This window comes from Miscanthus floridulus, chromosome 11 (assembly GCF_019320115.1).
Source record: "Miscanthus floridulus cultivar M001 chromosome 11, ASM1932011v1, whole genome shotgun sequence".
NCBI lineage: Eukaryota > Viridiplantae > Streptophyta > Magnoliopsida > Poales > Poaceae > Miscanthus > Miscanthus floridulus.
This window is the reverse complement of record NC_089590.1, coordinates 25023377-25047568: the sequence shown is the minus strand read 5'-3', so window position 1 is coordinate 25047568 and position 24192 is coordinate 25023377. Positions and strand designations below refer to the sequence as shown.

The 24192-nt window shown below is 42.4% G+C and overlaps 1 protein-coding gene across 3 annotated transcripts in view; it reads left to right on the top strand.

Annotated features, from left to right (window-relative positions):
• Positions 1-23804, top strand: part of LOC136494649 (protein MICRORCHIDIA 7-like) — a 29561-nt gene extending 5757 nt beyond the window's left edge. For 2 of the 3 annotated variants that reach the window (XM_066490821.1, XM_066490819.1), the window contains exons 6-20: positions 5-89; positions 1118-1193; positions 1503-1628; positions 2937-3035; positions 3124-3225; positions 6657-6815; positions 6893-6988; positions 10981-11032; positions 11119-11230; positions 11514-11584; positions 17235-17596; positions 21260-21357; positions 22756-22831; positions 23174-23296; positions 23399-23804. In XM_066490821.1, the coding sequence (XP_066346918.1) occupies positions 5-89; positions 1118-1193; positions 1503-1628; positions 2937-3035; positions 3124-3225; positions 6657-6815; positions 6893-6988; positions 10981-11032; positions 11119-11230; positions 11514-11584; positions 17235-17596; positions 21260-21357; positions 22756-22831; positions 23174-23296; positions 23399-23467 (1706 nt within the window). In that variant the 3' untranslated portion in view covers positions 23468-23804. The remainder of the gene's footprint in view (positions 1-4; positions 90-1117; positions 1194-1502; positions 1629-2936; positions 3036-3123; positions 3226-6656; positions 6816-6892; positions 6989-10980; positions 11033-11118; positions 11231-11513; positions 11585-17234; positions 17597-21259; positions 21358-22755; positions 22832-23173; positions 23297-23398) is intronic. The other variant, XM_066490820.1, reaches the window with a different exon arrangement.
• Positions 23805-24192: the final 388 nt, after the last annotated feature.

Here is a 24192-nt window from a genome sequence, read left to right as displayed (position 1 = left end):
GCAGATGGTAATGGTTTCAAGACGAGTACAATGAGGCTTGGTGCTGATGTTTTGGTCTTCTCCCGTAGTCGTGGAAAATCAGGCAAAAGGTTGTGGCCCAGTTTTATTATCTTAACTTACAATGTAACAATAAATATTCTTGAAGATGCCTGTTATCTTGATTGTTGTCTAGGATTTGAAACCATAATATGCTTTTAGACAACAGGAGACAGAAGTTTGTTTGGTTTACGTGAACTTTTTTATGGACGCTTTTATATGATCTTGATAGCACAGAAATATGTGTTCAGTTTGGATGTCTGTTCAAGATTTAGGGTCAGCATACAAAGCTGTTTTTCAGCTTCTCCTACCAAACAGATATTTTGAAACAGCCTTTCCCTGAAGCTGTTTTTCATCTCCTCTCACATGCACATGGGAACCTAGGTGAAGCTAAAAATACTAGCTTCTCCTAGCTCTCGCTCTCTCTCTTCTATGTTCCTTGAGAAGCTGTTTTACCAAACGTTTTTGAAAACAGCTTCAGTTTCCCTGGTGAAGCTGCTTGTTGAATAGCCTGCTGCTCTCATATCTGTCCTTGTCATAGGTGATAGATAAGTGTCAATCTCCTGTTTAGCTAATAGGGTCATATTAGGTCTGGTCTGTTGACCTTAGGTCAGCAAGTTCCCTTGCTTGGTCAATAAGCTTTTCTTGGCAATCACATCTTAGGCCTTGTTTGGATGCCCATGTATCCACCTCAGTTCATGTGTGTTGGAGTGGTTTACATGGGCATCCAAACAAGCCCTTAGGCTGTAAGTCAAGGTCTTTACTTAGGCTGTAAGAAAGCCACTAGGGCTGTTTTTATGTACTCCTATAAATAGAAGCTTAGTCTTCCCAACATAACTCATACAAATAGAAGCTACTTTAGATTGGCTTCATGAAAATGGCATCAGTAGCTTAGTCTTACTGACAGATGATGAGAAGCAGTGGCAATAGATATTGAGTCAGGGATGACACAAAGGGAGGAATGGTTGTAGTAATTTGTATATGTGTTATGACTTGTCGTTTTTTACCTCAATCCATTTTGAGTAACTTGTCAGCAAACTGACACCTTTTCACTTATAAATACTTTTTGGTTGGCACGAAGGCCTACTCAAAGCATTGGCATGCTATCTTATACGTTTCTTAGGAGCACTGGCAAAGAGGACATCATTGTTCCAATGGTAACATCTATTCCTTCATGATTTTCTTATATCTTAAATTATTTGAATACCATTCATTCTTAACAATCACTGTATTGTCTTCTGAACATTTTGTATAGTTTTGACATACTTGAGTCTGTTGTTTGACTATTATTTTCTATGAAGAATAATTTGCTGGACATTTTGTGTGTTGTGTCTATAAGTTGTCTGGCAGTCCTTTTATTTTGAGGCACTCTGGCAGTCCTTTTATTTTGAGGCACACAATCAACTTCTTGATCTTTGAATAGACTGGTACAATCTGACATTGTGATTTTACCACTTATTCTGCAGATTGATTATGAATATAAACAAGGTTGGGAAAGAATGGCCCGGACTACATTAGATGATTGGAGCACAAGCTTGCAAACCATCATTACATGGTCTCCATATTCAACTGAAGCAGAATTACTTGAACAGGTATAGTTGATGCCATGTATGATTGTACTGTGCAGTTCTCAAGGCTTCTCCTTTTCATGGTGCTTGCTTTTGAGAGTAAGAACATGTCTAACTTTGTTGGTAAAGCACTAAAGTGATTGCTTGTTGAGCAATGATACTTAGGACTAGTTGTCACAATACATGGTAACAGGAAAATTATTGCAGAAAACTAAGGTTCTTAAGGCATTCCTTGGTGACAAGTTGTATCTTGCCACATGGGTCTAAGCCTTGTTGCCTGTACTGGAGTCTCCATGTATGCCTTACTGGCTTACTGCTGTAAGAACCATGTAGGAAGGTATTAATGCGCTTGCTGCAAGTAAAAAGTAGTGTATTCATGATAGGCATAGGCTGTGAAATTTTATTTAGAAAATGCAAATACCCTCTCCCTGTAAGTCACTGCAACTTGGAGTTGCTAAGCCTACTAAAGCTAAACTTTGGTGCAAAATCCCTGTGATGATGCTTGGGAGATGCTGTGTCAGCATATCAGCTGTGATATGGCCGTAGGTTCTAATTTAAGATGCCAGTGTGGAAGGTAGGGGAGGGGTTGAGGGTTATATGAACTAAGATCACAAGACTTGTGGCTTGTTGTTCATGGAGGGAACTGAATTGACACATCTGACACAGTGGGCTCTAGTACTTAGTTACATCATCCCCTTCTTTCCATGTTGGCATCCTGATTTCTGACATCATATGTGGAGTACTGGAAGTGAGATCTACCTTTAGGGCTTGTTTGGATGCCCATGTATTCACCTCAATGGCTCAATCCACATATGTTGGAGTGGATTCAAGTGGAACTTAAACTAATTTCCACTCCAATCCACTCCAGCACATGTGGATTGAGGTGAACACATGTGCATCCAAACAAGGCCTTAGGTGAGGTTTCAAATTGGTGTTGAGTTGTCAAGTGGCAAGTGCAGGAAACACAAGGGTATTTACATCTTTAAGTGATATCTACATGGTATCTACAATTTTTCCTTGAATTTTATTTTCAATCCTTTTAGAGCATGCTTTGTTTCATTGGATGTGTCCTTTTATTTATTCTTGTTACAAATGACCATATTGTGCTGTAGTTTCATGATTCACTTGGAAAACCAAAATATATTGTGGAAAAGAGGTAAACTATATGGAAAACTGTTCATCTGATTTCTAAAATGCCACAATGTCTCAAATTTTCAACTTGTAATTTTTAATTGCATGCATCTTATTTTTTTTTGTTTGAACACAATTACATGCATCTTATTTTACTTTTAGAGTGCACTAGATTATAGCATTCCATGTGGGCTTTTGCAGTTTAGTTCTATGAAAGATCGAGGGACACGAATTATTATTTACAATCTTTGGGAGGATGACCAAGGGGACTTGGAGCTTGATTTTGATGCTGAAGTACATGTAAGTTCCCGTGACCAAGGACTGTAGGCTATACCATCGTTTTAGTTAAACTGCTCACTATGATTTCTATTGATGTCTAACATGGCAGGATATTCAACTCAGAGGTGGTAATCGCGATGAGAAAAGTATCCAGATGGCAAAGCAGTTCCCAAACTCCAAGCATTACCTCACATATAGGCATTCATTGAGAGTAAGTTTGATGTATGCATACTCTGGTTGGTAGTAAATTGATGATGTAATGTATATAATTGGTCCCTTTTTTTATTGCGTTATACTTGTAGTTATAAAAGACCCAAGTGGTCAGACCCTTCTCCAGACCCTGCGCAAGCGGGAGCTACGTGCACTGGGGCTGCCCTTTATACTCGTAGTTATAACCTAAGCGCCTTTTTTGCTATTAGTCACTAAACAGTAGGCGCGTTTGGTTCAGCTGAAGAAGCACGCCTCGCCTCGCCCATCGAGAAACTGGAGAGAAAAACGCGTTTGGTTTTCTTGCCTGTTGCCTCGATTTCTTTGCAAGCGAGTTTTTTCTTGCTGGCTGGGAGAGCCGAATTAGCCCTCCTCAATGGCCAAGGTTAGCCTTGCCTGGCTAGACGAGGCCAGGCAAAACTTGCCGTGCATCCAAACATGCTCAGTGTTTGCAGTTCAAATTATTTATGTAGATTCTTTTTTAATACAAAATTGTTCTTTAGTACATCCTGCCTTTTATAATTTTAGCAGTGACTTGGCATAGTTCAGTTTCTGACTAAATAAAACTTATTTCTTTTTCTTTTTTTTGCAAACATGCACAAGAGTTGCGTGTCATTTCATTAATGAAGAAGAGAGTACACGAGAGGGACAAAGTCCCCCTTAAACACACGCAAAACTCACACTAACACACAGCCACACTACAACCAGGAGAATAGTAGAAACAAATTGCCCTTTTCAACAGCAAGTGACCAACAAGCTACCAAGACTAGAAGTATTGCTGACCAGGCCTGACCAACAGCTCCTGGAGCGCATTTGTTCCAGCGGAGCACCACACATTGCATTCATTGGTGACAGCTTGCAGTACAGCCGTGACTCTCAGACTTGCACCATTAAAGACACAATCATTCCGATGTTTCCAGATTCAAGCAGGCCTGTCCGCCAGCCTGCAAATTTGCAGGCTCGTGGACAGGCCTGCTTGCATCCCTAGGAAGTTGGATCAGTGGGTATTAAGCTCAATCTCTGGAGTATTATAAATTACCTTATGTTTCTGCTGTGCGCAAATTGTGAGAAGGTATATACTAATTGGGAAGACTTGGTGGCTCTATCAACAATTTCTTGCTTCTAAATTAGAAGACATAGGATCCTGTGCATGACATTTTCTTGTAACATTGATTTACTGAGTTTATTGATGCATTCGTTCACTATGGTAACAAAGCATTGTGTTCCGTGTGGTACCTCACCACCACCACACATCCCAAGCGCATAAGGGGCATGTGTCGTGTTGAGGCTAGAACATGTCAACCTGGCATGGCAGCAAATTATATCAGCACTTAGTACCACGGCATACAAAGTTTTTTTTTTCTTTCTCGAAAACGCAGGAGAGCTGCGCCTTATTATATTAAGAAGAGAAAAGGGCAAGAGCCCAAACAACCCCACAAACACCACACACACGCAACACACACCCGCACTCACTCAACAGTAGTCTACTGCTTATCTAGATAGTACCAACAGTAGTCTTTTGTTAGCTGCCAACATATGTTCTTTTACTTACTCCTGTAGGCACTAAGAGTAGTGCAGCTGTCTCTGACAGTCTGCAGTAGAAGTCAATTTAGACTTTGCTTACAGCAGCAATAGGGGGATATGTCAGACTACTACCCAGTAGTATTCAAATCTGTTTTTACTAGTAGCTGGGACAAAAAAAAAAAAACTCAACCTGAGTGGGTATGACTGCCCCCACAACATTCCAATAAGAAGAAGACCTTCTCACCAGGCCGAGAAACCCCCCGGCCCCACCCTTACACAGCGGAATCCGTTGCCCAAGTGAGAATTGGGCTGGGCCTTAGACTTGTGCTTCTTTGGTTTATGGAGCGGATGAGGGGATTTTTTTTACCTCAGGCTGAAATTCGCTCCCACGGGGAGTTGAACCCAGGACCTGAGGCATGCTACTCAGATGTCCTAACCACTAGGCTAGGCGCCCTTTCGCTAGTAGCTGGGACAAGAGCAGTACAGTAGTAAGGTTGGTTTACAAATCGACTTCACATGTCTATAAATAAATATTTATGACTATATGTAGGGATGAAAACGGATCAGATACGGACGGATATCACCAATATTACATTTGTTTTCATATTTCTGTCTGGATTCGGATTCGAATACGGATAGTGTCAACTATGTCGGATAGGATACGATTGGATATCGACATCATAAATATGCGATTTGAGTATTCGGATACGGATACGGTATCGGATGTTGGATATCCGGACTCGGATACGGACGGATCTCAACCCCTCTAAACGGATTCTGTTTCGAATACGGTCGGAAAATATCCGTACCGTTTTCATCCCTAACTATATGCAATGAAAGGCGAAGCCAGTTTGCTTCAAAACAGAACCTGTGATCTAAACTCCATCTACTCTATTCACCTCTGCTCATCCTATAGCTGCTGGCTGCTGCACTACTAACACAAAGGTGCTAAACTAGCCATCTGTTTGTTTCACCCATGGGTACCTTAATATTGTAGTATTAGCACAATAGTACACACTACACTGCAATAGTTAACTATCATTGGCATTACACTGTAGCACCATATGCATGCATCAGTAACAGAAAGCAAATAAAAAGCAGAGCTGAAAAGTAATGCATATGCATGCGCATGTTATGAGGGAAGGGTATACACAGTTTTGAATGTGGAGGAAGATGAGTTGAGCACAAGGATGACGGCATGAGTCTTTACTGCAGAAGGGAGGTTTTGAGGAGTGTAGGAAGCAGGGGTATTAGAGCAGTGAGGACAGGTGGAGCAAGTGGTGGTGCGGACTGCGGTGGTGCCTGGGGTTCTTGGAAGACTTGCAGTTTGCTTCCAATGTTAAACCTCTTGCTCCCCCTCTCGCTCGCTTAACAAGTTAACATTTAGTTTGAGTCTTTTGGCCCCCTTTTTTCCTTTGCTTACCTCCTTTTGCGATCTGTTTCACATTCATGCTCCTGGACTCTGGAGCATAATCAAATCAAATGAATATTATGGTTCTTGTGTGTCCAACAACTTTGAATAGATGGCTGCATTTGATCAATTTTAATCGTTTGCATACTTAAATAGAACTCAAAGTCCTCACACAACACAAAAAATCCTTAGTATTGCAGATTGCTTTATCCACATAATAGCTTAGAAGCAGCACCTCTTGGCTCTTGGTTGAAACAGATTTAATGCAGTTTTATCTAGAATATTATTGTGTTTACAGTAGCATGATTTTACAGTACTTAAAGCTGGTTTATGTGCATCCGTACAATGCAGAACTTCTTTCGTGCTTTGCATTTTCCTTGGTTGACAAATCATAATTTATCGCCATGTTATTCAAAATAATGTTAGCTTGTCAGTCCTAATAGGTGTTCCATTTAGCTGTGTTTCCTGAATCCTGAGAATGACTTTTAAAAATTTTGCAGAGTTATGCATCAATTTTGTATTTGCGACTTCCGACTTACTTCCAAATGATTTTGCGTGGAAAAGAGATTGAACACCATAATATTGTGACTGACATGATGCTGAAGAAAGAGGTCACATACAGGCCTGTGGCACCTAATGGACATCCAAAGGATTCAAATGTAAACAACTATGACCCAAAACCGATTCTTAATCCTAAGATGTTTTTGCAACTCATTAGTGATCTTCTTTGGTGCAGATGGTAGCTGATGTAACAATTGGGTTTGTAAAAGATGCAAAACATCACATCGACGTTCAAGGATTTAATGTATACCACAAGAACCGTTTGATAAAGGTACTATTTTTCTTATGGAATATAGATCTTGAAGAATGACATTTCACAATACTAACATTTCCAAGCATCAGTTTTGTAAAACTACATTTTAGTGGCATTTTGTGTCACAAAACTATGCGTTCGAGAAGCAGTTTGAGAAAAATACACTTGTACTAAGTACTATTTCTTGCAAGACTACACTTTTGTTGCCACTCTGCTTCAAAATTAAATTTAATACAAATTTGCACTGTAAATTTAGAGAATTAGATAACACCTCACACCCAATATACGCGCGGGGAAGGGGGTGGGGGTGGGTGGGTGGGTGGAAGGTTAACTTTCATATATACAGTCAAAGTACAACTTGGAGCAGTGGAGACATGCAGCCGGCTGAACGGAACTGCCGGCCACCTGGTGCCGCGGGATACAGCATCGGCACCACAGCAGGAATGACGTCTCCGGCGGTCGGTGGAGCGGCGGCAGCAGGGGCAGTGCTAGGCAGCACCTAGCAAGCGATGGAGCTGTGGCTGAAGAAGGGCTGGCTCCGGCCATGGCTGTTGGGAAAGATGGCTGGGGCAGGCGACATTGGGGAAGACGGCTAGGGCGGGCGATGCTGGTACACATTGCCGAAACTGTGGTTGTCCACAGCAGCAGGTGGTGCTGACCGCGCTGGCTTCGGCGGGCGGCGTTGATAGACGATGACGAAGCGCCACAAGGTTATTAAGGCATCTCCTAGGCAACGCCCTGGCGTCCAGGCATTTTTTGAACTGTGGTATCAGGCTCGCCGCGACTTTCTTGCGTATGGTGTCGCCACGCACGCCAAGTCGTCGCCAAGGCGTTGACCCAGGCGGATGCTGTGCATGCGGGAGCGCAGGAGGGAAATCACGCGCGCGTGGGAGGGAAAGGCAGGGATTGCGCGCACGGGGGAAAGAGCCGTCTGGCGCCTACAACGCAAGGAGGAGAGAGGGAAAGAGAAGAGGGTGGAGGTCCACCTGGAATCTGGTGGTGGTGGCGCCTACCTCCTCCATCCCGCCGCTTGCCCTGTTCGCTTCCGGTCACAACTTCCGCCGCATCCGTGACTTCTGCTACATCCGTGATGTCGCGACCCCAGCCACATCCGTGACCCCGACTTCCGCCCCATTCGCGACCCCTTCTGCTCCGCGTTCTAGACTTCTCCACAGCCTCCAGCCCTCCATCGATTCGTGTGGTCGTGCCTCCATCATCTTGCAAGTACGTCCTTTTCTCCCCTAGTCCCCTCCTTTCTCTGCTCTTCCTCCCGTGCTTCGTCTGCTCTGCTTCCTGTGCTCGTGCTAGATTGTTAGGACCTGGATAAATGTGCTCCTTCCTGTGCTTTCTACTACTAGTTGTATATAAATTGTTGTGGCTTGGTGGATGCTTGTGCTAGATTGCTATGTGGTTGACTGCTTTTGCTTGCCTGCTTGGCTCTTCTCTGCTCTGCAGCCAACTATTAAGGTGTGATTTGCTTCTAAATTCCAACCATTAAGGTATAGTTTGCTTCCAAGTTCTAGTCGCATTATATACATTAAGATGTCTGTGTGGCGTTGCCTCGCCTTGCGCCTTAAAGGCCTAGGCATCTCGAAGGGGGTGGCTCGCCGTGCCTTGCCTTACCGCCTTAAGAACCTTGGTGGCCAGCAGCTAGGGTGAGATGTCCAACGGACTCCGGCCATGATGATGGCCGGGTCGTTGAGCAACAGCTGCTCAATCTCAGGTGGCGGTGAGGGAGCGAATGAAGAGGAGTGTGGCTGTTCAACACCTGAAGGTGGAGCGACCGAAGCAGCAGAAGATGTGTGGCAAGTGAATACGCACCAGATGGGGTGGCGGCGAACAGAAACACCGACTCATCAAACATGACATGTCGGGAGATGATGACTCGCCGCGAAGCGATATTGAGGCACCGGTAACCAATGTTTACAAGTCGTCTAGTCGAACCTAGTCGCCATGGGCGATTAGTCAAGCCTAGTCGACCCTGGCTGTCCATATAGTCGGCATGGTATTGTTGATGGTTCGGATCATACGTTCGGCTTTGCCATTTTGTGGAGAAGTGTAGGGGCCAGAGAAGCGAAGCAGGATATCGCGACTCTACAAGAAGGTATACATGGCTTGATTAAGAATCTCATTGCCATTGTCAACCTGAAAGCACTTAGGTATAGAACCAAACTGAGTCCGAGCATATGCAACGAAATCAACAAAACGACCATAGACTTCGAATTTTTGAGGCAGCAGAAAAGACCAGTAAAAATGACTGAAATCATCAGGCATGACCAAATAATATTTGTAACCCAAAGTACTAAGGACTAGAGAGGTCCATACATCACAATGAACTAATGCAAATGGTTGACATAGTGGACACTGAACTAGCAAAAAGGCAGACGTGTGTGTTTGCCAAGCTCGTAGGCATGACACAAGGATCATGCTGCTTTATTACACGTGATAACCGACAGGTTTTGAAGAGAAGCAATGGCGGAGGTGCCCGGATGACCCAAGCGGTTATGCCACAAGGTGGACGAGACAAAGAGGCTGCAACTAGCGGTGATGGATGGTGAAGCTGGTGAGATGGTGTAGAGGTCTCCGTGGCTATTGCAGCGAAGGATCACACGTCCCGTCCATGGATCCTTGAATGAAAAACCAAAAGCGTCAAATTCCACGGAGCAATTACTATCACGTGTAAATTGACGAATAGACAAAAGACTGCGCACAAGAGTAGGGACAACAAGAACATTGTGGAGGTAGAAGGTGTCAGCGGTGGGAAGGATGGAAGTGCCATGACTACAATAGGAGTGGAGTGACCATTGTCCACAGTGAGACGAAGGAGGGAGGTGGGTGAGTAATATACCATTAGAGGATGCACACGGAGCAGAGAGACGCACCGTGCGGAGGAGATCGCGCATGGTGGAGAGGAGATCGTGTGCAGGGGTGTCCCGAGGTGGGTGGCCACGCAGCCGTGGAGTTTGCGGCTCGGGAGTGAAGCTAGGGCAGAGGGAAACGGAAGGGGACCCAGACTCTTGATACCATGTAGAGAATTATGGAACACCTCACACCCAATTTGGGGAGAGGGGGTTGACTTTTCATGTATATAGTCATAGTACAATTTTTTTTCTCGAAAACGCAGGAGAACTGCGCTTCATTATGTTAAGAAGAAAAAAGGTGGGGAGACCCCAATTACAACACACACCACGACACCGTAATATAAAAGTACAGAAGCGCCTGATATACAACTCGGAGTACAAGTGACATGATATACATGTGTTAGACTATACATATATCTAATAGTAAATCTGCATTGCCTGATGGCTTGACGGTTTTTAAAAGTGTTGTATTTCATGCGGAATAACTATAATTGTGTAGTTGACACAATATGACAATACAAGTATTACTTTGTGAAATGAAATCTTAATATAGTTTTGCCATATCTGTTTTACTACCTTAGTGTAGTTTTAAGTTTACAATATAATATTTATTTTCTTGTGTGTGATCATATTTAGCTGCAATTTTTGTAGTCCAGCTGCCACTGTAACTATTGCTTTAACCCTCTTCTTGTATGTCTCTGACATATCAATGGATACTTATACTGGATTGCTGGTGGAACATATCCTTGGTTTGTTATCAGTATTAGGCAATTTTCATCTATGCCATCAAACTTGTCAATGTCATGTGGCAGTATTTTATAAGGAAAAAGTTCCTTAAAAGAGCCAAATAAATCTCCCACCTCCAACTGAATTCATGGTAGCATATATGCCATTTCTTCATAAACTGATTGTTCCATCTTTGTCGTCCTTTTGCTGTGGAGTAGGGTGCCATTTGAGTATTTGACATATATTTAGTAAAGAGGAAATCAATATTTACTTTTAATAGTACTAGTGACTGATTGGCCTTGCTTTATTTTTTCTCGAACAAATTGGCCTTGCTCACTCAATGTTGACCTGTATTCTATTTCTGGTATACTCAGTACTACTTCGCATGATGTTTACTGATTAGTTAACATAAATGTGTTTTAGCCTTTCTGGAGAGTGTGGACTGCTGCTGGAAGTGGTGGTCGTGGTGTCATAGGTAGTCCCTTTTCCATGATTTCTTTTCTTTAGTCTTTCTTATTGTCTATTGAGCTCAAAGTCTAGTAATGATCAATTACACTGCAGGTGTACTTGAGGCAAATTTCATTGAACCAGCTCATGATAAGCAAGATTTCGAGCGGACAACACTTCTAGCAAGACTTGAAGCACGATTAGTTCAAATGCAGAAGGATTACTGGTCCGTTTTGTGATCATTTGTCTTTTTTTTTGCATAATGATAGCATATTTGGATGGGCCTACGATTCCTACCTTGGATCCATTCCAACTGTTCGGTTGCCCGACACTGCCTGTTTACTGGCCAGATCATGGCAATCTAGAGGGCAAAATTAGGCGCCAATTTCTGTGCCAGGCGAATTCTAAAAGTCCTTAATAATTGCTTGTTTGGCCATCTTTCGGCAGACAGTTGTCTGAAGTATCAGTCTGATTCTCAACATTCCTTTTCCTCTGTTTCTTTCTGATAGGTCTGGGAATGCTCATCGAATAGGATATGTTGCACCACGATCTGGCAGGAACTCTGAGGCAGGAGATGGAGGTAAATAATGGCTGAAATTATGAGATATAGGGTGAAGTTGCAGTTGTTTGTGCTGTGATTTGTTGAGAGCATTTTAGCTTACTATGTACACACTTAATTGCTAGTTAGGAACTTTATAACTTGTTGACTGGCGTTAGGAACTTTATAACTTGTTGACTGGTGTTACTTCTTTGGAGTGATTAAAAATAGACAAGTGTCTTAGCTCCTAAACCTTTGGCTTCCTTCTTCCTTTTTCTGGTGCAAATACACTTGTCCTCTTTTGGTTCCTCAACTTTCGTATCTTGTTTTTTTGTCCTTTTGATCAAGCAGTTGTATTCATCTACAAGTGCCTCAGACCTACCTGTTTATGACAAAGGTTGCTGTGCCAGATCATTGAAACGGTGTGGTTCGAAATAAGCAGCGATCCAAACTTAAAATTTCAAAGTCGTGCCTTTTAAAATATAACTAGCAAATATGCCCGTGCGTTGCAGCGGAAGACAAAAAATCTATCAAACGTTAATGAGACAATTTAAAAGATATAATTTATTTTATGATAACCATGGTTTCCATAATATAAGTTAACATTGGCAATAATATGACAATGTTCTATGAAATCTGTATTGAATTAAAATACAATCTTGATAGATTGTTTTCTTCTGTGATAAGGCACAAAAATATTCACTCATAAATATGTCATGACTTTAATTTTTATACTATCCATGTGCGGGTAGAGTTAAGTATCGAGTTCATTGACTACTTTGAGGACCCATAAAGATAGAAATGTTTACTCGTAAATATATCATAACTTTTTTTATACTACATATGTGCTGATAGAGTTAAATATCGAGTCATGATTTTCTTTGAGGACCCATAAAAATATGCAATTCTAGTCTTTGATTAAAGTCAGCAATGAGTTAGTTGTCGTCGTGTCAAGTATTGGTCTGTCTGTTGATGATTATGATGGAGACTTCTCGATTTTTCGCATGGCAGCCCTCGTCTAGGGTTACACTGATGATATACAACTTGGATTAGATTGGATAATTAACAAACTCCTCAAGATTTCAATTCATGGTTTGATTAGTCGGACCATTGGCTGATATAGGTTCTAACAAGAACACGTTTTATTCATAATTAAAATTATACAAACAACTTAGGGGTGCGAATATTTATTTATTAGGAAAGAATAAAAGGTTAAAAAGACAAAACACATGTATTACATCTATAATTTATTTTAGATATGATGTTTATAAGGAAAAAACGACATACTTGTGAAAAAGAAGAAAAGAAAAGGATGATGTGATGAAACTAGAAAAAAATATAAGCAGCAGACATAATTAATTGGCGACAAAAAAAGGAAAACAAATCGAAGCAACAGAAAAAAAATGGAAGCAGCGGACATAAAGGAGGGAATGGAATAAAAAAGGAAGTAGTGGACGTAATAAAAGTCTAAGCAGGATCAGACTCGGGGGGGGGGGGGGGGGGGGGGATAGGAAAAATAGAAATGGACTCTTATTCGGAAGCGTAGAAAATAACCGCATTTGGTTGAAATGTGTAGTAGAATGAGATGGGTGGAACGAAAAATTGGAGAGAAACTTTACCTCTTTAATATTAGGTATAGAAGCAACAGAAAAAAACACAAATGGAAGCAGCGGACGACAACAACAACAACAACAACAAAGCCTTTAAGTCCCAAACAAGTTGGGGTAGGCTAGAGTTGAAACCCAACAGAAGCAATCAAGGTTCAGGCACGTGAATAACTGTCTTCCAAGCACTCCTATCTAAGGCTAAGTCTTTGGGTATATTCCATCCTTTCAAGTCTCATTTTATTGCCTCTACCCAAGTCAACTTCGGTCTTCCTCTGCCTCTCTTCACGTTACTATCCTGACTTAGGATTTCACTACGCACCGGTGCATCTGGAGGTCTTCGTTGCACATGTCCAAACCATCTCAACCGGTGTTGGACAAGCTTTTCTTCAATTGGTGCTACCCCTAATCTCTCACGTATATCATCGTTCCGAACTCGATCCCTTCTTGTATGACCGCAAATCCAACGCAACATACGCATTTCCGCGACACTTAGCTGTTGAATATGTCGTCTTTTCGTAGGCCAACATTCTGCACCATACAACATAGCAGGTCTAATCGCCGTCCTATAAAACTTGCCTTTTAGCTTCTGTGGTACCCTTTTGTCACATAGGACACCAGACGCTTGCCGTCACTTCATCCACCCTGCTTTGATTCTATGGCTAACATCTTCATCAATATCCCCGTCCCTCTGTAGCATTGATCATAAATATCGAAAGGTATCCTTCCTAGGCACTACTTGACCTTCCAAACTAACATCTTCCTCTTCCCGAGTAGTAGTGCCGAAGTCACATCTCATATACTCAGTTTTAGTTTTACTAAGTCTAAAACCTTTGGACTCCAAAGTCTCCCGCCATAACTCCAGTTTCTGATTTACTCCTGTCCGGCTTTCATCAACTAGCACTACATCGTCCGCGAAAAGCATACACCAAGGGATGTCCCCTTGTATGTCCCTTGTGACCTCATCCATCACTAAAGCAAACAAATAAGGGCTCAAAGCTGACCCTTGATGTAGTCCTATCCTAATCGGGAAGTCATCCGTGTCTCCATCGCTTGTTCGAACTCTAGTCACAACATTGTTGTACATGTCCTTAATGAGCCCGACGTACTTCGTTGGGACTTTATATTTGTCCAAAGCCCACCACATAACATTCCTTGGTATTTTATCATAAGCCTTCTCCAAGTCAATAAAAACCATATGTAGGTCCTTCTTCTTCTCCCTATACCGCTCCATAACTTGTCTTATTAAGAAAATGGCTTCCATGGTTGACCTTCCGGGTATGAAACCAAATTGGTTCATAGAGACCCGCGTTATTGCTCTTAAGCGATGCTCGATAACTCTCTCCCATAGCTTCATAGTATGGCTCATCAACTTAATTCCCCGGTAATTTGTACAACTTTGAATATCCCCTTTATTCTTGTAGATCGGTACCAATATACTTCTCCTCCACTCATCAGGCATCTTGTTCGATCGAAAAATATGGTTGAACAGCTTGGTTAACCATACTACAGCTATGTCCTCGAGGCATCTCCACACCTCGATTGGGATACCATCCGGTCCCATCGCCTTACCTCCTTTCATCCTTTTCAACGCCTCTCTGACCTCAGATTCTTGGATTCTCCGCACAAAGCGCCTATTGGTGTCATCAAAAGAGTCATCCAACTGAAAGGTTGTGTCCATATTCTCACCATTGAACAATTTGTCAAAATACTCTTGCCATCGATGTCGGATCTCATCCTCCTTTACCAAGAGATGCTCCCTTTCATCCTTAATGCACTTAACTTGGTTGAAGTCCCGTGTCTTTCTCTCACGAACCCTAGCCATCCTATAAATGTCCTTCTCTCCTTCCTTCGTACTCAAATGTTGGTAAAGATCCTCGTACGCTCTACCCTTTGCCACACTTACAGCTCGCTTTGCAGTCTTCTTTGCCACCTTTTCTCTATGTTGTCCACACTCCTGTCATGGTACAAGCGTCTATAGCATTCTTTCTTCTCCTTAATAGCCCTTTGGACTTCCTCGTTCCACCACCAAGTATCTTTAGCCTCGCGTCCCCTTCCTTTGGTTACTCCACACACCTCTGAGGCTACCTTCCGAATGTTGGTTGCCATCTTGTCCCACATATTGTTTATGTCGTCTTCTTCCTTCCAAGAGCCCTCTTTGATAACCCTTTCCCTAAATACCTCTGACGTCTCCCCTTTCAGTTTCCACCACTTTGTTCTTTCAATCTTAGCTTGTTTATCCCTACGAGCACGCACCTGAAAACGAAAATCTGCCACCAAAAGCTTATGTTGAGAAACAACACACTCCCCTGGTATCACCTTGCAATCCAAGCATGCTCGTTTGTCCTTTCTTCTTGCGAGGACAAAGTCAATCTGGCTACAGTGTTGTCCGCTACTGAAGGTCACTAGATGAGATTCTCTCTTTCTAAAGAAAGTGTTGGCTATCATCAGGTCAAAAGCTACCGCGAAGTCCAGAACTTCCTCCCCCTCCTGATTCCTACTACCATACCCAAAACCTCCATGAACTACCTCGAAACCTGCGCTTGTAGTACCTACATGCCCATTAAGATCTCCTCCTATAAAAAGCTTCTCACTACTAGGTATAGCTCTAACCAGACCATCTAAGTCTTCCCAGAACTGTCTCTTATCACTCTCGTCGAGGCCTACTTGGGGGGCATACGCACTAATTACGTTCAAGACCATATCACCAACGACAAGCTTGACTAAGATAATCCTATCTCCTTGCCTTCTCACTCCCACCACACCATTCTTGAGGCTCTTATCAATCAAAACTCCTACTCCATTTCTATTCGCAACTGTCCCTGTGTACCAAAGCTTGAAACCTGTATTGTCCACCTCCTTCGCCTTCTGACTCTTCCATTTAGTCTCTTGAACGCATAATATATTTACACGCCTCCTAGTCGCGGTATCAACTAATTCTCTTAACTTACCTGTAAGTGACCCTATATTCCAACTACCTAAACGGATCCTAGTTGGTTCGACTAGCTTCCTTACCCTTCGCACCCGTCGACTCTGATGCAAAGACCCTTGCTCATTTTTCACTACACCCGGGCGCCGATGTAGCGCGCCACTAAGGAAGCGACGACCCGATCCTTGGTTACTTGACACCATGCCCAGATCACGACACGGCGCGTCACGGGGGTGATGACCCGGCCCTTGCCCATTTAACACCATACCCGGGTTCCGATATGGCGCGTCGCTAAGAGGGTTACGCCCCAACGAAAATGGAAGCAGCGGACATAACGGAATAAAAAAGGAAGCAGTGGACATAGTAAAAGTTTAAGCAGGATTAGACTCGAGGGGGGGGGGGGGGGGATAGGAAAAATAGAAATGGCTCTTATTCGGAAGCGTAGAAAATAACTGCATTTGGTTGAAATGTGTAGTAGAATGAGATGGGCGGAACGAAAAATTGGAGAGAAATTTTACCTCTTTAATATTAGGTATAGATAACGAACGGGCCATGCAACATAAAAATGGAATGAAATAGAGATGCTATTTGCCTAAATCTTTGGTATCTTTGAAATACCACTAAAAGTGTTTCTGCCACATGGCTGAATATTTGAAAGGTAAAATGGAATTTTGAGGACCAACGCACAACATTAATCATTCTTGACAAACAAAAAGTAACAAAAAATAACAACCAAACCCTTGGTCTTAACTCCCAGGTAAGTTATGGTATGCTATTGAGGACTGATGTAATGAGAAATATTTTTTTTCTTTGAATGGAATCTTTGCCTTTTTTAGAGTTTGGGTTAAATATTCCTTCTGTTCATGCTATATCAGCACACTAAATCTGATAACAAAGTGTTTGGGAATTTTTTTCTTCTTTGAATGGATTATCTTTGCCATTTTGAGTTTGCATTAACTGTTTTTCCTATTCATGCTCTATCTGCACACTTAGTCCAATGACGTGTTGAGAAAAAAAATCCAATAACAACCTTTATAGAAATACAATTTTGTATGACATCTTTACCATTTTCTTTTGAATTTGTTTTACATCTTTAAGTGATTATTATATCTTGAATAACCAGCAATTGTATGACAATTATCTTTCCTATTTTGGACAGAAGACTCTCCTGAAAACACAGCAAGTGCACAACCATCACCTTATCATTCTGGGAAAGGGTACACACAGGCAAAAGACATGAATAATATTATTAAAAAGGGTGGTAAGGCAAGCACATCATTTGGTATTCAGCAGAGAGCTGAGAAGTCCGCAAGGACTAAACGATCTACCAAGTCAATACTACACGGGCTGTCTGATGGTGATAATAGTGATTCTGAGTTTATGGGCACTCTGTCGAAGTCAAGATCTCACACTGTGAACAGAAACCAAAAATTGTTTCAAAATGGCAGTACTGGTTTGACAACACCTCAATCCAGTGGACTAATAGAAAGAGAGAGGGTCAGAACTAAATCCCAGCCATTGGTAATTTCCTTCTACTAATATAGGATTATACTGCCCTATGTGCTTAGTTTCTTATTCACAAATGATAACTGAACCATGTTGTGCTAGAGCATTATGATTTATGCATCCTTAAGGAGTGTCTTTTATTCTTTTAACCACGTTTTGCCATATAATATCCTGTATTCTATGTCTTTGCTTTGTGTTCATGCACTCTATTTTCTTTGCCTTTTAGCATTACTTTAACTGGGTTTGGGTGCACTGCTAGTTTTCTTATAGTTTGGTAATAAAAACTGCATGATGAAGTTGTAAAATTTATGATCTGCGGTGGCCCATATTTTTTCTTGCTGAATCACACATAGATGGCTGGACTGCCTGACAACATTATTTACTACTATTTATGCCATACAATTTCATAGAAGATTTCTGGAGCAAAAAGTAGCATTTCTCTGACGGAAGAGCTGACATATCAAATTCCAACTGGAGTCAATACTGGATTGATCCCTTATATAGTTGCATGCATAATTGCATAGTCACCAGAAATAAGGGCTAATTGGATTGCAGGGCAGGATAGCCCCACGTGGGTTGTGGATGTCAAAATGTTGGTCTTAAGTAGTTCGCTACAAGTGATTCCGATTGATCCAGATCGATGATGTTGGTCTCTGAGCAATGACAATGAGTGCTGATATGTCACGTGATTAGCTCACATGCATTCATATATACAAGTAATAATAGCAAAATGAAAAAGAAAGTAAAAGGTCAACTTTGCTCTTTGCTGCCAAAAGTTGGCCTACACAGTCCTTGACTCACTAAGATAACCCTAACTAGCTTTACAAGAGTACCAGTCTCGACTCACTGGTCGGGCTGTTATTTTTGCCGTGGCACAAATTTCTTTTTAGCTATTTGTTTAATGTGAGTTGGGGGGGGGGGGGGGGGGGGGGGGCTTGGGAAGGTTTGTTCTAGCCCTTCTGTTTATACGATTCCCATAATGAAATAACACGCAGCTCTTACGTGTTTTCAAAAAAAAAAAAAAAACGGTCTCGACTCACGAGTTGATGTTGCACAACCACAGCAAGCCATCTTCTTGTTACTAACCTTGGAGATCTCAGAAGCTAAGCACTCCAGTAGTGGAGATGACTATATATATATATAGAAGCATCAACAAAACAGTGGCCACCAGCAGCATCTGCACCCGTGGGAAACAAAATTGATTTCCCATTATCTTCCCTCCATGTGTCAATGGGGTCCTTCATGGGCATCCTAACTCTACCGGTGAAGTCCATCCAGCGTCCCCCTATGAGGTTTGCTGTCTGTGCTCTACCTGCATGATTAACGGTCTGCCTCCGCTGATGAAGCATGGTCACGCTAGCTGAACCTTTCTCTTGTCCCGTCAAATGCCCATGCAATGCACCTGTTAAAACAGGGACGTTGATCCCTGTCATCCCCTACACTTGATTCGGGACGGTGTCCCGTGGTCAAGGAATGTGACTTCAACCCTGAACCTGGTGACTATGGTTATATGCCATTTGAATTAATTGGTTGCAGATATGATTGTTTTCCCCATTTATATGCTCCTGTACTCCTACATAACATTCTTGATATAAAATTTAGAGTTAAACGCAACAGAGGTGCATTAACTTATGCAGGGGTTTAAGTTGGTCCATCAACTTTAAAAGTTGATTTCTGGGTCCATAAACTTTTTAAGTGGTCCACCGTAGGTTCATACCCCTTCGTTTGGCCCTTAGATTGAACTTCCGGATCCATAAACTTTATGACATGAAATTTTCAATTAGCCCCTCCTCTCTCCTTTATCGTTCCTTGCTCTGTTCCTTGAGCACGCAAGGTGGTGAGAGCAAGCGCCGACAAGTGGCACGAGCGTAGGGGACGGTGGCGTGAGGCATAGGGCTGCAGGGGCGCACTTTGGAGACGTGGCGGCGCACATGTCCCATCAGTCATCTCCTTCCTCTTCTTTCTTCCTCAAATCTGTAAGATAATCTGCTGCTGCCCTTGTTTGTTTTGCTGCAGCAGGAAGTTGGCAAGTCAGTCAATTCCTTGCTGTAATTTCCTAGCAAGTTCCTAGGACTGCTACAGCAGTCAATCTTCTCTTAGGTAGTTTCTAGGAAAGCCACTAGGGCTGTTTTCAGCAGAAGACTTGACTCCAAGTCAAGGTCTTCTCTTAGGTAATGTCTAGGAAAGCCACTAGGTCTGTTTTTAGTCTCTATCAGCTATAAATAGAAGGTAAAGGCACCAGCCAGCAGCAGTTCAGCTGTATTACATTCAGAATTCCAGCAAGTGCTTGCTCGTGCAGTGCTTGTGTGTGTGCGTGCTGTGCTCACCCTTTCTTCATCCTACAGTTGTGTGAGTTTGTGTGAGTGTAGGTGAGCTTGCTGCTCACCTGTGCAGGGAGATCGAGGGCCAACAAAATCAACATAGACACACGTATGGCGGGAGGGTTGATTCGGCCAAGGGAGCACGTGTCGGCTACAATGGATGGGACCGTGAACCTCACCACTCACCCGCGAATTCGTGGGTGGTTTTAATCTATCCGTTGTTGCCCAGCAGTGGGTTGGCCACGAGCGTGCTTGTCCAGCGGTCGACGACAGGCAGAAGGTAGAAGACGGTGGCAAAAATGGTGGGGTCCGACATAGACTTGCCCTAATTGTGTGCGCATGGGGATGAGGTGACTGCGGCAGACTCAAGCACACACTTGTTGAAGTAGTGATGGCCTACACCTATGGGAACGGCGGCGCACGTGAGCTCAAGGCTTGACCATGGCAGTTGTAATATGACGGGCTAGGAGCTCCGACATGGTTTTTTTTGTGTCCAACGAGGGCAAAGGGTAGAGGAGGTAGAGACAAACTCAATAGTGCTCATTTCAAGGATAGAGGTGAAGCACAAGGTGAGGAACAACGGTGATAGTAGGAGCTCGGTCGCAAAGGGTAGAGGAGGCGGAGACAGACTCAATAGCTCATTTCTAGGATAGAGGTGAAGCACAAGGTGAGAAACAATGGTGATAGTAGGAGCCGATAATGGTGGTGGCGAGCACTGGCTTGAGGGAGTGGAAAGGAGGGCACCGCGGTCATGGGATATGCATGAACTTGGCAAATTTCATGCCATGCTAGCTGCTGACTCCACATGCCACGTCAGATCTAAGGGCCAAACTGGAGGGGTATGGACCTTTGGTGAACCACATAAGGCCTTGTTTGGATGCATTTGTATCTAATTCAATCCACATGTGTTGGAGTGGATTGGAATGGAACTTAGTTTAATTCCACTCCAATCCACTTCAACACAAGTGGATTGAAATGAATGCATGCGTATTCAACCAAGGCCTAAAAAGTTTATCGACCCAAAAATTTAATTAAGGGCCAAAAAAGAATGTGTATGCACTTGCGGTAAACCACTTAAAAAGTTTATGGACCCGAAAATCAACTTCTTTTAGGGCTTGTTTGGAACACGGAAAATAATTCGTGCTCTTGTCTTTCCTGTGAAATTCTTGTGTTCCTTAGAGGTCCTTAGAGTTGACGGACCTAACTGAAACCCCCACATAAGTTAATGGACCTCTGGTGCATTTGACTCTAAAATTTATCTCAGAGCATCAACTTGTGCATGTCTCATCGCTACTTGCCTACTTATAATTACTAAATCTCATATCAAGGTTTCATAATTTTAATATTTACTGCCCAGGACCCAGAAGCAACAAGTAACGGAGATCTGCATACTATCGATGAGTATGATTCTGTTATCAAGCAGTTAAGGGATGAAAATTTATCACTAAAGGAAAGGTAAATATCAGTGGGGTTCAGCTTCCACTTTTCTTGTTACCGTTGGGCAACCAACATTTACTATATGTCGATGATATTTGATGAAATTTAACAAAGCTTTGGATTGATCACATTCTTTCCATACTTCACGTTGTGCAACTGTTGAGAGAATGACTTAAAATGTAGCAACAAGTTTGTGTTAAGGGATTCCTTATTCAAATGGGCTGTGTTACCAAGAGTCATTTTTTTTCCTCGAACAACACAGGAGAGCTGTGTGTCATTTCATTAAGAAGAAAGAAAAACGGAGAGGGGAGAAAAAAAAACTAACTCCTGCACCCTACACTTAAAAAACAATAAAAACTAAAAGGAAAGAACATCCCATCACACTAAAACAGCACACATCAAGTCTGTGTGTTTAGCAGCTGAAGAAACATCTCACTAAGAGCAGAGGCTCAGCCATGCACCACAAAGCACTCTCATTAGCCACAGCTTGTAGAACCAATTGGACATTTGGAGGAGCTCCTTTGAACACACAAGCATCGTATCATTACAATGCTTCCATATTTCAAATGGTCTATGGTAACCAAGAGTCATGAATAAGGGATTATGATGACCCACAGGCCACATCTTAAAACTGACAATGGACTTGTATTAGATTTCTCGTCTTTTGATCTTATAGTTAAGAGATGAATGTGCTTTCAACGAGACACTTAAATGGCTTTTGAAGGAAAACCTTAGGTTTCCATCCAAGTATTGTTTGGATAATTAAGAAATTGGAATCTTTTCATATTAAAAGGAAATGGATATTGCAAATCCATGTTAATGCTATCATGCAAAGAGAGGAAAGCCTGTGTGATTTGCTATGCTTCTGTGTGGCCTGTCCTGCATATGGGTGGGCTTTAGTGGATTTTCACCTCTTGAGGTTATATAGTTTTCCCCAGAAGGGCTATTTGAAAATTACGTCACTTTTAAAAATTCCTTATGTTTCACTTGATATGAATATGAAATTGCGCAAAACAATGTAGGGATCATCTGTACTTTATATATGCTATATAAATACTAAATTCATTTTACTTTGGCCATCAAGGTCTAGCTACTCCACTCCATTTGAATATGACAATGTGGTTGCTAGAACTACCAAACCCGCATGCTTGCAGTCAGTTCCTGGGTTGATGGGGCTACTTTTAGAAATGTTTCGACAAGGTGGCAACGGGATTGTTCTCATGCATCTGGAATGGGACTGACATTCCCAGGATGAGGAACAGGCATCGTTCCGCATTCATAATGATCGTTTTCTCAAATTATCAAAGTTTCCTTGGATGAGGAACTTGACGTTGAGCATGCCTGCAATGTATAATGGTACTCCAATTTGTCTCAAGATTGCAGTAAGGTGCCTTCTTCATGATGTTCTTTTCTCAGATTATCAAAGGTGGAAGAATCGATGTTGCAAGAGCTAGTGGTGGAGCGTGACAAGAATAAGTCTTTGACAGAGAGGGTATGCACTTCTGTCTTTTCTGCCTACTGTTTTACTAACAAATATTGTTGCTTGGCCTAAAAAGATGAGGCTGCCCACTGTATTGTCACTTGTTAGTGGGTTGAAATGTTTTACCATTAAATTCTATGCCTGACACAATGTGCTTGGTAACCTTAGTTTCCCCATCCACCATATGGATTCATTTTTTATTGTGTTTGGTCAGTAAGGCCATTGATATTTTATATTTATTATCCTAATTCATGCTATGAGCTATCTTATTTATCATATGCCTGTCTTTGCTCTATAAGGATACATTGTGCTCTTGGGATAATATATGTTGCTCGTCACCCTCCTATTTTTCAGTTGGAGGATCTGCAGAGACAACTTGAGTCTGCAACCAAGGAACAAGAAGCGTTGATCGACATCTTCTCAGAAGAGAGGAACCGACGAGACCAAGAAGAGGAGAGCCTGAGGAAGAAGCTGAAGGTGAGTGAACAAACTGTGACTGATCGAAAGTCGCAGCACAGCATGAACTTTTGTTTCTTGCACTTCTGAACATTTTTGTGCAACTTATTCCCTCTTTGGCAGGACGCATCTTCCACCATACAGGACTTGCTGGAGCAACTGAATGCTGCCAGGAAAGGCCGCAAAGTTTGAGGAAATAAACTAGCAACATTGCTACCGTCTACTAGGGACAGTTTTAGTTTGCATATATTGCAACTAGAAAAGTTGAAGCCGTCGTAGCATGCTGTGGGGGGATAGGGTATTGCTACATCTCTAGCTCCTTGCTGCATCGTCTTGGTTTAGAGTTGAGGGTTAGCTGCATATACATAGTGCCCCAGGTCGTTTGGCGCATCCCATGTACCAAGCAGTAGTGACCACTAAAGGCCACGTTATGCTTTATCTGCAGGCAGCAGTTAACCTACAGGAAACAACTTGCGTAATTATCTTTTCATTCTGTTACATCATGTGTCGATTACTTGGTTTCTGATGATACGACAAGGGGCTGTCCCTGATATTTTGATGAGTGTGGATAAGCTCAATTTCGGGTGGATTCGACGTTGGCTGTCCGACTACAACAACCACAAGATTGTTGTGCCTTAGCAACTGGTACACCAGCTCTGCTTGTGATGTTCTTGTCGTGTCAAGAACATCATGAACCTACTAGCAATAGAGAACAAGATAAGCAAATAATTCAGGGATTTAAGCCAAAGGCTGAATCTAAATCACAAGTAAATCGGGTGGTCTAGGCTATCTTGTATCTAAACAAAATCTAACCTCATTTTGGTGGCTGTTGGTTCTATTTATAGGTAGGAGAGCATAAGGGGGCATGGGAAACCCTAATCAAGGCGTCTTTTAGTGGGCTCTAGTGAATTAAGGCC